The sequence below is a fragment of the Oryctolagus cuniculus genome, chromosome 1 (genome assembly GCF_051225735.1).
Source record: "Oryctolagus cuniculus isolate XC-2025 breed Fujian yellow rabbit chromosome 1, ASM5122573v1, whole genome shotgun sequence".
Classification (NCBI taxonomy): Eukaryota; Metazoa; Chordata; class Mammalia; order Lagomorpha; family Leporidae; genus Oryctolagus; species Oryctolagus cuniculus.
The window spans coordinates 208,800,521-208,812,901 of NC_142867.1; the positions used below are offsets into that span (position 1 = coordinate 208,800,521).

General features: G+C 37.3%; 1 protein-coding gene across 2 annotated transcripts in view; it reads right to left on the reverse strand.

Moving 5' to 3' along the window:
* Positions 1–6,034: 6,034 nt before the first annotated feature.
* ABCA1 (ATP binding cassette subfamily A member 1) overlaps positions 6,035–12,381 on the reverse strand; it is a 137,497-nt gene continuing 131,150 nt past the window's right edge. For both annotated transcript variants that reach the window (XM_008257418.5, XM_008257475.5), the window contains exons 47-50: positions 11,613–11,716; positions 10,909–11,001; positions 10,038–10,281; positions 6,035–9,440 (exon numbers count right to left, since the gene is read on the reverse strand). In XM_008257418.5, the coding sequence (XP_008255640.3) occupies positions 9,300–9,440; positions 10,038–10,281; positions 10,909–11,001; positions 11,613–11,716 (582 nt within the window). In that variant the 3' untranslated portion in view covers positions 6,035–9,299. The remainder of the gene's footprint in view (positions 9,441–10,037; positions 10,282–10,908; positions 11,002–11,612; positions 11,717–12,381) is intronic.

Here is a 12,381-nt window from a genome sequence, read left to right on the forward strand (position 1 = left end):
CCTTCTAAGACTAGTTTGGTATTCTATGCTCTCCTAATAGTCTGTATTTGTAGCTGTGTTTTACATCTCTAAAACATATCATAACTCTAAATAGTAAATTACTAATTAGCCATCCAAGGGAAATTGGCAAATATAACATATGTGTTTGCTTAATGTATACATGGTTACCAATTAAAAGTTAAAATTGAATAAAAATTTTGTTAAATCTAAAATACTAAAGAAAATAGCTTAATATTTTACTTTAGAATATTGTACTATTTTAAGGTTACAAGTATCAATTGTCTTTAATCCATACTATATTAAAGTAAAGGACTAATATTTTAATCTTTTTGAGGGATACACTCAGAATTATCCTAAGGGATTTCCTGGTTTGAACTAAAATAGGATTACTTGGTTTAAATCATATACCCTATTCTTAATACTTACATCCAAGTGGAGTTTTACTTTTTCCAAAAAGTTGCTATTAGAGATATTTGCCCTCCAAGAGATCTACTTTGAAGTAATTTACAGATACAGGTTCATATCATAGTATTATTTTTCTTTAGTTCATTTATTCTTCTGTTCTCTTAGATGACTCCCAAAACCTGCTCACCCATCTTCATTCCCAGGTGACGAGCTTGCCTCTTCAATGAGGAGAGAAACAATCAGAACAAATTTTGCTCAAGTCCGAACCCACTTTCTGCAGTCATACGCCACCCTCCAATCAAAAGAAGACCCCTCCCTTGTACAGTCACTTGCTGATGGATATGCCTCCAGCAGTTCTTTCTCCTGAAGCCAGTTTTCCCCTCAGCTGGATCCTTCTCAGCAAATATGATACTATTTTTACCATCTTTGGAAAAATTAAAACTTACCATCTCATTTTTCCCTTTACAAAATGACTCAAAAGAATAGTCCATACTTCCTGCCTGCATTTTCTCTCCTCACATTAGCTCATCAACATTCTTTAGTCACCACACCCTCCAGAGTGCTCTTGTCGAATTCATTTCTCTGTCCTCATTTTATTTGACCTGTTAGCAGTTGATCTCTCCTTTCTTCTGGAAATGTTTCTTCATTTCTATAAAACACTAATAGACTACACAAGCCTTCTTTCTTTATTAACACCTCCTAGTCTCCACCTTGTCTCGTTGACCTCCTATGTTGTGCTGAGATCTCTTTTCTGTTTATACTTATTCCCTGCATCAGCTGTCCCAATCTCCATGGCTTCAGATTCATCTGTACACTCTACTCCATACAGCTTCATGTTATTCAGAGGCCATCTCATTACCTCCACCTGAGTATCTGTTAGACCTCTCAGACCTCACGTCTGAAACTGAGCTCTTGATCTTTACCCAAAAACCCTGCCACAGGTAATGACAACTCCATCTTTCCATTTGCTTGGGTTACAAACCTCAAGAGACATTTTTGGTGCCTTCTTTCTTTTCACACTCCATGATGTATCTATCAGCAAATTACAAATATCCGGAAGTTGATTGCTTTAGATTCCTACATTACCATACTGGTTCAAACCAATTATCACCCAGATTTTGGAGAAAGGCTCTTAACTGATCTCTGACCCTTGATCCCTTGGCCTCTATCTCAGTCTGTTTTCAAAACAATAGCCAAAATAATCTAAAACATAGGCCAGATCGTATCACTCTGTTCCACCCCACCCCACCTTCCGAGCCCTTCACTGTGACCTGTGTGTTCTTACATGACCTATCCTCCTGTTGTGCCTCACCACATCTATTCTTCCACGCAACAATATGACCCCAGAGACTTTTCTTTGAGCTCTCTTCATCCTGCCTAGAATACTCTTCCCTAGACTTGCATCCACATAGATCATTTTCATAGATCAGTTCATTTCTTTGAGGTCCTTCTTGACAACCTATTTAAAATCTCAGTCTATTTGTTATACACTGAATTTGATATCTGCCCCCTTCCAAATTCATATGTTAAAGCCTTACTCCCTAGTGTGATGGTATTTGGAGGTGGGGCCTTTAGGAGCTAGTCAGGTTTAGATGAGGTAGTGGGAGTTACACTCATTATTGCAACTGCAGTTGGTACCTGTATAACGGCTGAAGAATCCTGAGCACTCTGTCTCTGTATACTGTGTGAGGAAACTAGAAAGAGGTTCCTCGCAAGAACCCATTCCTACTGGCACCCTGGTCTTGGACTTTCCAGCCTCCAGAACTGTGACAGATAAATGTTTAAGCCACCCAGTCAATTGTGTTCTTGTTCTAAAAGCCTTGCTTTTCTTTGTCACTTTTCACAATAATTAATATTTTACTTATGGACAGTTTATTATTGTAAGTCTCCTCCAACTAGAAACCAAGTTCCATGACATCAGGGATTTTATTTTAACTATGATAGGCTTACCAGTACCTGACATGGGGTAAGCCATCACTTATTCACTGATTGAATTATCATATTAGCTGTTTGTGGTTTTATTTTAAAAAGCCTATTTTTCCTCCATACATTATATTACACCATCCTTAACCTATGATATGGCTGGCTGGAAGTGTTTTTATTTGGAAAGTATCCTTGAAGAAACAGTGAATGACTTCTAGCTATGAGTGCTATCAATAAATAAAAATAATACTGTTGCCTATTGGTGTTACAAGATGCTATCACAGACTATGAAGGTATTTCAATTTCACTTCCAGGAAGAGAAACAGATATGCCAAGTATCTGGTCTTGTTCCACCCTCACCTACATTAACTGCCAAAAAACAAGCAAATGCCTCTTTGGAACCAAAAGTCTGGACTTCATTCTCAGCACCAGCTCTTAACCTCCTGAGGAAACCTTAGGAACCTGCTGTAGCTGCTGAAGTTGTGGTTCTTCCAGTCATCAAAGTGTGTGAATCTGTATTATGTGGAAGAGGTGTGATACTAAGAGACCCATCTGGTAACTTCTGTCACCTAAGTGTCCTTTCTGTAAACATCTTGGCAGAAGCACATTGCCCTAGGAGGAGAGAATGGTTGGCTTCCTTTAAAGACATCTTATTGGCCCAGGAGCCAACAAGAGGTGTGAGCAGTTAACAGAATGAGCTTATTGATAATTGCATGGGAAAACTGGAAAAATTTGTGTGATAGGAAGGGCAAGTCAGTGGTAGAATTGAAGCAGCCAGAGTGTGTAAGGCTTTGGAGAAATACCTAAAGGATTCAAAACAAAATAAAACATCAGAAAGGAAAGGTGGGAAGATGCCCAAGTGCATCCTATACTATTAACAGACAAGAAAGTAATCTACAAAAATTGTGTGAGCCAGCTATTGTCTTGTTTTCTGCTTCCTTTGAAAGCAAAAATTCCCTGTAGGTTGTTTCTTTGCTCTCTCCCCTTACTGACCTCTCCTTCTTCCCTGAGCCCACCGCAGTCAGGTTGGCAGTGACTCCCTTGAAGGTCAGCAAGGACCTGTGTCTTACCAGATTCAATAGCCATTCTTTGTCCTTACCTTGCCCATCTTCTCAGCAGTGTCAGACATTGATGACCACTTCTGCCTTCCTCAAAAGGCAGCTCTCTGAGCAACCTCCTCATCGCATTTTCCTCCTCCTTATTGGCCAGTCCTTCTTCTTCCTGTAACTTCTCTCTAGATGGCAGGCTTCAGGATGTTTCCCATCTTTGATCGCTCTAGATTGGCTCATTCAATCCAAAACACTTTTTTTTTTTAATCTTCCATCATTGTCCTTGAACTCCAGACTGAAATACCAACTACAATTTTAATACAACCAGCCTTTTTTCTAGTTTAGGTCACAAACCAGAAATTACCTTGATCTCTTTCTCTCATCCTCTGTGTGCAGCCTGTTAGCAAGCCCGGCTGGCTTTATCTCCAAAGCCGATACTGAATGTTTACCTTTCCTGTGTGCCTTGTCACCACCCTACTCCAGCCCATCATCATCTCTAACTTAGCCTCCCCCCTGCCCTGTCTTCCTGTTTCTTTATGAAACAGATCACACTCATACTCTCTTTGAAACTCTCCAGTGGATCCTCATTGCGCTATCAATAAAAACACATTCCTTAACAAGGCTGACAAAAACACTATGAGATTTGGTCCTTACCATCTCCATAATGCCATTGCCTACCTCCCCTCGCTAACTCTGTACTACGGATGTTAGAATTCTTTTTCCCCACCAATGACGAAGCTTTATCCCAGTTTGGAGATTTTGCGCTAGATGTCCTTTTTTTCCAAAAGCACTCTTTCCACCTGTCTTCAGATGTTGTTCTTGCCCACTTTATTTGGATCTGAGCTTAAATGGCATTCCTCAGACTGTGTCTGACTCCTCTATCATTACCCTATTACCATATTTTATTTTCTTCTTAGCACTTACTGCTATCTAGATTTATTAATTTGTTTGTCCACACATCCATTGTCTTGCTCATATCCCCAGACCCTAGGAAAACATCTAGCACACAACAGTGTTCAGTAAGTATTTGTTAAATTAATCAGTAATGATACCAAACAGATTTTACAAGGATAATTTTAGCTGATGCCCAGCTTCAACAAAAAGATCCCTCACAGTTAGCCCTGTAATTTGAAACACGTTCCTTATCTTCTGAGCCACAATTTACTCATATGTAAAATGAAAATACTCACCTTACAGGGAAGATATTAATTGAAGATTAAAGGAAGTAGCCAACATTGCAGTAAATAATTGAAAATAGTAGCTAATTTTCTCTTAAAATTTTTTATACTTAACATATGTATTAGCACTCCAAAGAGTCCAGAGTTTTTCAGTCTAGAAAAGTTCTTACAGGCTTTTCTCTTGATTAGAAATATATTTTGGTCAAGACTCATGGGAAACACATTTTTACCTTAAGGAAGTACCATTTTTGGGGGAAAAACATTTCTTCTCCCTTGTCATTTTTCACACAAAAAAAATTTCATAATTTCATTGAAGTCACTGTAATGGGAACTTCAAAGACAGGTGAATGAAGTTGTGATTCTGACACCAGGGGTCATCTAGGTTCAAATGCAAGCCAAAAACCTTCCACACATAAAGTTCAGACCCATGCTCAGCAAAAACACCGCTCTCTTACTGGTCATCACAGTCATTTCAAAGAGGTCCCAGTTGAGCCAGGACTCCTGTACTGCCTAGAAAGATTTGTTCAATAGGAGTTCTTCAGAACAAAGAGAAGCAGACACCTTTTTCTGAATCTGATTTTTTTAATGATTTATTTATTTGAGAGGCAGAGTTTTAGAGAGAGAGAGAGAGAGATCTTCCATCCACTGGTTCACTCCCCAAATGGCTGCAAGGTCCTGAGCTGGGCCGATCTGAAGCCAGAAGCCAGGAGCTTCTTCCTGATCTCCCACGCAGGTGCAGGGGCCTAAGAACTTGGGTCATCTTCCACTGCTTTTCCAGGCCATCAGCAGGGAGCTGAATTAGAAGTGGAGCATCTGGGACACAAACCGGTGCCATATGGATGCCAGTGCTGCAGACAGAGGGGCTTACGCTAGTATGCCACAGTACCAGCCCCATTTGAGACTGATTCTTATTGAGCTATGAAAAATATATCCACATTGTCTTATTACAGCATTACTTCTGTGTAGACTACATGGCACTTATAGGAAAAAGAGAAGGCATCTCTGATATTAGTCTCTGTATCATTTCTCTTCTCACTCTCACTACCACCCCTCCAGTACCTTCCCAGTATACCTGCCACACTATCCTTCTATTTTTGGTTGAATAAACAAAAGAGCACTAAAGATTGCTTTTGTCCACTTCTCAATACCCAGTGAAGTTTCTATTAAATAAATGTAGCTACTGAGGATTTTCAGAGATCTCTGCAGTTTCATGATCATTAAGTAGAGTAACTTTATTTCAAAACCTCTTAATACAGGTTATGCAACATCCTAATTTAATCATGAATGTGCAAAGCAACTTTAAAAAATTTTTCTGCTACTTCCCTCAGTTCTCTTTTAAGATTACCAAGACATTTGAACCTTTTCCAAAATTGCATCTTTTGATCCAAATAGCATCCCTCCACAGGAGACATTTTTTCCTTTTGTAATGGCTTTATAACATAGTAACAGTAGGTGGCGCTACGAATGCATGAAAGTAAATTTCTGTACACAAACAGAACTGTCACAGCTTTATTTTGTGACTCATTACAACATAGAAATATGCTTTTTTAATACTTTGTATAAAGTTATTGACAATACAAATTTTTTTCTTTTTTTATTTTAATGAAAATGATTTAACTTAGAAATCTATTGTGAAACTTTTGTCTAGTTTTGCAGTTCTCAGATATTCCAGTGCAAAAATAGATCCATTACAGACAGCATAAAGTGCTTGGAATGAAGGGCCAATGATAAAGAAAAGCACAAAAACAGCTTCACCTTGGGGCTAAGAAGGGAGAGTAGCACACCTAACCTTATGGAAATACGAACATTGTATAAAAAGAGATGCAATGATTCTCAAAAGGATTAGAGCAGTTACTACAGTATTACATTATACTAGTAAATAGTAATGAGTACAAATTAATATCTCAATATCAAAGTGGTTCAGTATTATATGACACATGGCTCTTTGGAAAGAATTTTACCTGATATATACAACCACATGAATACAGACAAATCCCTTTAGTCAATGATTATTATACAGTAAATGAATGATGTGCAACATTTAATAGTCACAAAGCATATCTTTTCAGTACAGATACTGAAATACAGTAGTTTGAGGTTCAGTTGGTTTAACAATGAATTGTACTGGGCATTGACTGGGCATTGACTTATGGAGGGCTTGTTTTTTGTTTTTTGTATTTTTCATCTTCACAGTTAAGTTTTCTAAGGGGTTCAAAAGAAGCAAGCACAGAAATCTCTGAACACTTCTCTTGAGAACCTCTGAAACTCACTTAGTTAAATTTCCACAGGGAACACATAAAAACTTTACTGCATCACGTATAGAATTAGAAAAATGTCTACCATAATTAGGTTTACATAAAAAAATTTAAAAGATTACTATTTGGATAGTCTAGAAGATAACACAATATTAATTATGTTAATATTTAACTACAGATTGTTTCCAGCTTTAGAAAATATCCTTTTAAATTACATTGAAATGTTGTGTTTTTTTCCAAAATAGTTCACAGTGCCCTTTTATTTTTTTAAAAAATACATGGCCTTGAAGTCAGAGTAATTAAAAGTGAGGAGTTGCTCATGGATTTACTATAATGAACAATCAGAACATGAGAAGTTTGATTTTGAAAAATATTAAACAAGATAAGCTAAATTATTCCAGGAATTTTTTATATCTTTGAAGATGCCATAAAATACAACATCTCATCCCAATCATTATTAGAAATATGCCTTCCTTACTTAACATTTTAGAAAACAACATTAAGTTCTAATGGTCTTTTTCTCTTTCAAGCAATGAGCTATATAAAATTCTGTAAATTTAATAATATATAACAGATGAATTTGAGCTAGATCTGAAATCTTGCACCTTTAGAGTAAATATCTCAATTTTTGAAGATGTTGAAGAAATTAGTGGTTATATGGAAAAACCACTTGAATTTTGCCATACACTAATTCTCTCATATTTTTTTTGTCAATACAGATGCCATTAAGTATTAAGTGAAATATTTTTCAGTATTTGCTGACTAAAGAAGTAAGACTGGGTTAGAAAAGTCTAAAAATTAATTGGATCCATTTACTGTTTTTACTCTTTTTAGTTATTTTTAAAAAAGCAAAATTTGAGGTTATTAAGGTTTAATGGGATATCTAACATCTCTGCCAAGCCAATTATTTGAAAGTACTAAATGTCATAAACACAAGTGTGCTGTTCAAGTTCTTTTTTCTCTTTGAATTTATTGTTTGCTCTTATGACCCTTACACTTTGACTGTTGCATTGTTGTTTAAAAAAAAAAAAAAAGACCGACCTATTTTCAGTGAGCTCCCACAACCACAACAAAACAACCAATATTTGTAAACAAGTCAGCTGAATAACATGGCACAGGAAATCTACTGAGACAGTTTCTCCTCATCCCTATCCATACATACATATTCACTTAGCTATAACATTTACTCAAAAAATACTTGATTGATAGTAAGAGTATTCTAAATGATCTTAAGGCGACTCGGATACACTGCCATGAGATCTTGACCACCACATTGCTTTTTAGTCACTAGGTACCAGTCAGATGATCGATTTGCAAACTTACATAGGAAAATAACGCTAGTGAGCAGTAAGCCATACTCCCTCCATGCCACAGGGTTCAAAAAGAACATTTAAAAGTTTCAGAAGCCACTAATAGAACTTAAAATTCCCAATGACATCAAAAATACAAAGATTTTTTTGTCAAAATACAACTCCATCTTTCCACATTGTAGATTAATTCAAAAAGTGATAATACTATACTTTGTGTCAAAAAACAAAGATTTTGAGATGCAGTGTACCGTGTTAGTAGACAAGCAGGGCGAGCAGGCACAAGCTTCCCTAGGTTTGAACACACCATCTCTTTAATCCCCACACCCTCACTTCAGCAGCTTGCAGACCCAGTAGTTTGGCCGCTGATTCTTTGCTTTTTACCAGGATCGAAATATATTTAAAGAATCTCAGAACAGAACTGTAGAGCCCCATGTCTCCAAGGAAAGGATATCCTAACACTGGAATAAGATTTCTTGTGTCCAGAGATAGCCTTATTTTGCATGTTACCACCACTAGAGCAGCTCATCACAGAGGGGATCAAAGCAAGACTTTAGTCACACATGGCACCATTTTGTCACCTGACATTTAATGATGTTGACAGACTCTGGGCAGAGCAGCTTTCACAATAGTGTGCATTACACACCATGGTGCTTCAGATTTTCTGAGCAAATTGGCACTAGTAATTCTGGCACACTCATTGCCAGCAATGGATGTGTCACCAGGAAACCAGTCTCCTGGCATGGCATGGCTTAATGAATGAGGATTTGCATGCCTTTTGATTTTGATAATCACTGGCCATGATTACTTGATGAGTTATTGTTGCAACCCCAGTGAGAATACACAGGAACAAAAAAAACAAAAAAACATAAAAGTATGATTTCAAACCCATATGTCCGCTGGGTTTCATACTAGAGTTTCACATAGGTATAAGGTAATAAACTAAATTCAAGTCTTTTTCACTTGAGAGGCATACAAGACATAGGCTACAAAGGCACTGCCCCTGTAATGGAATTTTGTTTTCATTGCATTGAATTGCATTGCATTGAATAGTATCAGTACAGTATCCAGTTAACTTCTTCCCACAAAAACTTGCAGTTCTTTCCTCTGGAACATTTCACATGGTGCAAAGGAAGATGTGGTTCTTCCTTACTCTCAGTCATCCTGTATGAACAAGATTCTTCATACATAGCTTTCTTTGACTTTCTCGTCCTGCAGAAAAGATGTGAGAACCGCAACATCCACTACTGTCTGGTTTTTGTGTAATGACAGGTCCTTTAAGTGGTCATCATCACTTTGGTCCTTGGCAAAGTTCACAAATACCTGTTACAAGAAAGATGGACCTTTTATAAACCTCTCAACTTCCTCTTTCATTATCCTAGTTGCATTTCTCCCTATGCTGAAATTTGGTAAGGTAGGGGAATGCAGATGAACCAGACTGCTATGTATGAAGGAGGAAGGAATAAAAGCGGTCATCATTTAACAGCTGACCTTCTGTATTCAGTCCACACAGACTACCAACGGCTCAGTCATCTCATTACTTTGGTATATACAGGCCTGGTTAAATAAGAGTGGGGAGAAAACATTTACTGAATACCTAATGCCAGCAGCTGTTTGCCACTTTTTGTTATCTAATTTAAATATGGGAAATGGTACCTGGCAAAATGCCTAGTCCATGGTAGATACTCAATAAATGGTAGTTATAACCTGCATCATTACAATATATTCTCAAAATAACCCCACAAAGTAAACAGCATCATCTCCCTTAATCAGATTCAGAGAGGCTTGCTAAGAAACATAGCTAGTAATCATAGATCAGGAATTCAAGCACAGATAGTCTAAACTGCTCTCAAACCTGTGGCAGGAGTGGGAGGACAGGAATTATCTGAAAAATAAATATTTTTGATGCTCAAATCTTACTTGGTCAAGTGTTGTCTGAGAAACAGAGTAGTCTTCTATGTGGAGTCGCTTTTTGCTCTGAGAGAGGATGCTGAATATCCTGGCCAGAGAAGATAATGAAGATGGAAGCTGGTACTGTAACATGTTCCGGTGCTTCTCTTTTAGTACACTTCCAGGAAAGGCAAGTCCAAAGAACTCCTGAACAGGCTTCAGGTCAGGGTTGGACCCTGCTATTCGTACAACTATTGTATAACCATCTCCAAACCTAAAAGCAGAGGGAGAAACATCCAAATGGAGGATCCCCAGCAAATTCTCAAATGAATATTTAACTCTGAGAACCCAACTTGTGCCATGAAAAATGGAGATCACTGACAGGCCCAGAAATAAGTTTCTGAAAGACATGACCATTGTATCCATTCTATGTGAGTGCCACCCATGATCTCATTTAACCTCACCTGGAACCCTGAAGTCTGACAGATGTTACAGAGAAGCTGATGCCCAGGATGTTAGGTGCCTGAGGCACAAAACTCATGTGATATAGCCAGGAGAGAAATCCATTGGTGTTTGACTTAAAAGCCTGGACTCTATACTGACACACGTACATTTTTTCATTTATTCTATGTAACAAAGCTAGGAGGTAGTCACTCCTAAGTAACAAACTCAGGTGAATAACTTACGTGAGAGCCACACAGGCAGTGCATAATAAGAAGAGAATTTGAATGCAGCTCAGTTTGACTTCAGGGCACTCATCCTCCCCACTATACCATTTTGCCCAGTTCTTCCCTCTTTATTTTAGAGCCACCATTATAAACATTTCCTCACAAGATTATAATTCGTTTGAAAATAATCATTCTCTCACTAGACACAATCCCAAAGAAATTATCTTTGTTACCTATTTTTCAGATGTTGGACACTGCCAAGACACCTGAACCTCCCGTTGACCATAATTGCCATCCTAGTGCAAAGAGCTTCACATTCTTCCATACTGTGGGAAAACAAAATGAGGTTTTAGTTTTACAGAGATGCTCCTATAATCATCAGAATAGCACCATGACATCTGGTGTTTCAAAGAAACAGATTCCTAGCTTCCTAGGGCATAATCACACCCTGTTACAAATACTTGAAGATATAGAGATGATGCTGTTCACTGCAGTGCTATCAACAATTGTGAACAAGTTGGAAACAATCCAAATGTCTACAAAAAGAGGAATAATTAAATAAATTAGGGCATTTCCTAATGGACACTATCTGGCTATAAGAAATGATGACACATCTAAATTCACCAGTTTGACATAATGTTCACAACTCATATTTCATTTAGTGAAAAACAGATTCTATACACTATGCTTGCATTTTAATTTGTAAAAAAAAAAAAACACACCTACAACTATATATAGATTTGCATAGCACAATTTTGCAAATACACATAGTCCAAATGGTAATAATGGTTTTCTCCAAATGTTACAAATTCAGGTGATAATTATTTTCATCTTTGTCTTTCTGTATTTTATAATTCTTACCAGTTACACACATATGCTACTTGGAAAATTTAAAAATCACACACTGTAGAAACCAAGCCAAGACTTCACTACAAACCTATGAGATGTAAGCACTACTGATCTCCCCTCCTTGACAATACTTAGGGCACAATTCCATAGGAATCGCCTGGCTTTAGGATCCATGCCTGTGGTGGGTTCATCCTGTAATCAGAATTAAAATAAGTCTGAATTATTTGCTGGAGAAAAATCACCAAAGTTAGATTTGCTTTTAAATGCAGAAGCATTCTTACAATAGCCTGAATTTTAACTCACCATTCTAGTTTTCTTGATGGACAAAAAAAAAAAAGCCAGAGTAATTTTTAAACTCATTTGTAACAAAGCCACCTTTATAAATGTCTCATTGAAACAGGAAACTCAAATACTGTAATTTCTTGTAAAGTTAAATAAATTTCTCCAGGTGAATAAGGAAGGGAAAAACATTCGTTTCAGTCATCTTTTCATGACTGATAATAAATAAATGCTGAAGATACTTTTTATCTGAAACATCTGTCAAAGTCAGTATAGTGTTTGGGTAAAATTTCTTCCTTTTCTTTTTTTTAATCTAGCTCACTCCAGCTTACCCTGTGGTGCTAATAATGTACTTGCTAGTCTGAGAGAAATAAATTCCAGACCCATATGGTCTGAATAACAATAAAACCTCAACCCAGGGCTTCCTCCTATAATAACTTCAGTGCCTTTCTCCTCTTCAGAAGAAAATGCATCAAGGGTCACGGTCCATCCAATCTTGTTTATCATCCATATGTGTGTAAAGAACTATGACTTTTTTGCTATCTTAGGGATCTTGACGTGTCCACACTCCGTCTTCA